The sequence below is a fragment of the Rattus norvegicus genome, chromosome 20, assembly GCF_036323735.1.
Source record: "Rattus norvegicus strain BN/NHsdMcwi chromosome 20, GRCr8, whole genome shotgun sequence".
Lineage (NCBI taxonomy): Eukaryota > Metazoa > Chordata > Mammalia > Rodentia > Muridae > Rattus > Rattus norvegicus.
The window spans coordinates 373134-375063 of NC_086038.1; the positions used below are offsets into that span (position 1 = coordinate 373134).

General features: G+C 38.5%; 1 protein-coding gene across 1 annotated transcript; it reads right to left on the bottom strand.

Moving 5' to 3' along the window:
- Window positions 1-991: 991 nt before the first annotated feature.
- Window positions 992-1930, bottom strand: Or2n1j (olfactory receptor family 2 subfamily N member 1J). Its single transcript, NM_001001006.1, has one exon. It carries the CDS (start codon window positions 1928-1930, stop codon window positions 992-994), a length of 939 nt encoding a protein of 312 aa, NP_001001006.1.

Sequence of the window (1930 nt, forward strand, 5' to 3'; positions counted from 1 at the left end):
GCAGTAGCTCGATCCACTTACAAATTACATTCACAAATCAGCAATAGCAGTTTGATCCAGAAGATACCATGAACCTCTGCCAATTGTCCAGAATCCACAGAAGTGTCAAGAAGCCCCCAGAACACCACCATACGTTTTTTTTTTTTTACTTTTCTGTTAACAAAGTCATGACACACAATGATCAGAAAGGAGTTGCAAGGAAAACCAGTATCACACAGAATTCTCAGTAAAAAACACAGCATCAGCAAAGCGCAATGAAGACCTGTAAAGACTGGCAAGGAAAACCAATACCACATAGCATTGTCCACTGCCTGCTAGGTTATAATTATACCCTTTCCAAACATGACATGTTCTCTCAAGTATCCACTCTAGAAAAAGATCACCTGTTCCCTTTTCAGGCAGCTTCCAGAAAAACACCACATGTCTGTTTTCAGAAAACCATCCACCCATGTGTCTACTTCAGCAAAAACATCCTCTAATAAGGCCATTTCCAGAAAAACATCACATGGCACAATTGATTCTCCAAAGAAACCAAAAGTTTCCACTTCAGTAATTTTTCTTACCTTTTCACTGTACTTATTTACTTCAGACTGTACTGAGAGTTGAAACACAAGATTAGAAAAATGTAAGGATTTAGTCCACAAGTGAAACATTTTTAGAAAATGGATGAATGTTTATTCTTTAGTTTTCATGACAATTACCTTGAAACAACATAATCGTACTATAAACTAAATGATTGTTTTAGCACTTAATAAAGTAACTATTTCTAATATACCAAAACAATGAATTTTAACTTTTTTCTAAGCAGAGTATCCATATTGTTCAATACTATCCAAGAGTAACAATTGCCTACCATGATTAGAAGAAACACAAGCAGTGAGACATGACTTATAAGAACATGTAAAAATAAAAAAAAAGATGAGTTTTACAGAAGGAATGAGTTGTAGAAGTCCCTAATTTGTTAATTATTTTATATAACATGTACAAGTATTCACTTTGACATAAAAATATTCCTGAATAGATTACCTAATGCCCCCTTTACATCCTTATTCCTCAGAGTATAGATGAAGGGGTTCAGTGTAGGAGTTACTACTCCATACAAGAGAGCCATGAACTTGGGTTGGTCTTTTGTAATAGAGGAGGGAGGCTGAAGATACATGCTAATGGCTGGGCCATAGAACAAGAGAACTACAATGAGGTGAGAGGAACATGTCCCAAAGGCCTTTTTCCTTCCCTCTGAAGATTTGATTTTAAAGACAGCATGTCCAATACTAGCATAGGAGGCAAGAATTAAACACAGAGGAACAGCTGAAAGAAAAACGCATACCACAGACAGAGCAAGCTCATTCATTTCTTTTTCACCACAAGCAATTTTTATCAGAACTGGAAGCTCACACACCAGGTGATCCATCTTATTGTGGCCACATAGAGGCAATTGCAGAGTTATAGTGGACTCTGAGACAGCATAGGAAATGCCAATCAGCCACATAATGGACACTAACAGGAGACAGTTACGCTGATTCATTATGAGGGTATAGTGTAGAGGTCTGCAGATGGCTACATATCTGTCAAAGGATATAAGAGTTAGGAGGACACACTCTGTACCCCCCATTATGTGGTAGAAATAAAGCTGAACTGCACACCTCAAGTAGCTGATGGTCTTTGTGGAACCCCCAAGGTTTGTTAGCATCTGAGGCACAATGCTTGTGGTGTAGCAAATGTCCAGAAAGGAGAGGTTGGTGAGGAAGAAATACATGGGGCTGTGGAGAGAGGGGTCAACTGTGGACACCAGAATGATGGCAATGTTTCCAATCATGGCTGTGGGGTATGTTACCAGAAGAATAATAAAGAGAGGAAGTTCTAACCAAGGACGGTCTGCAAAACCAAGTAGAATAAACTCTTCTGGGTGACTTGTATTGATCAGTGTCAT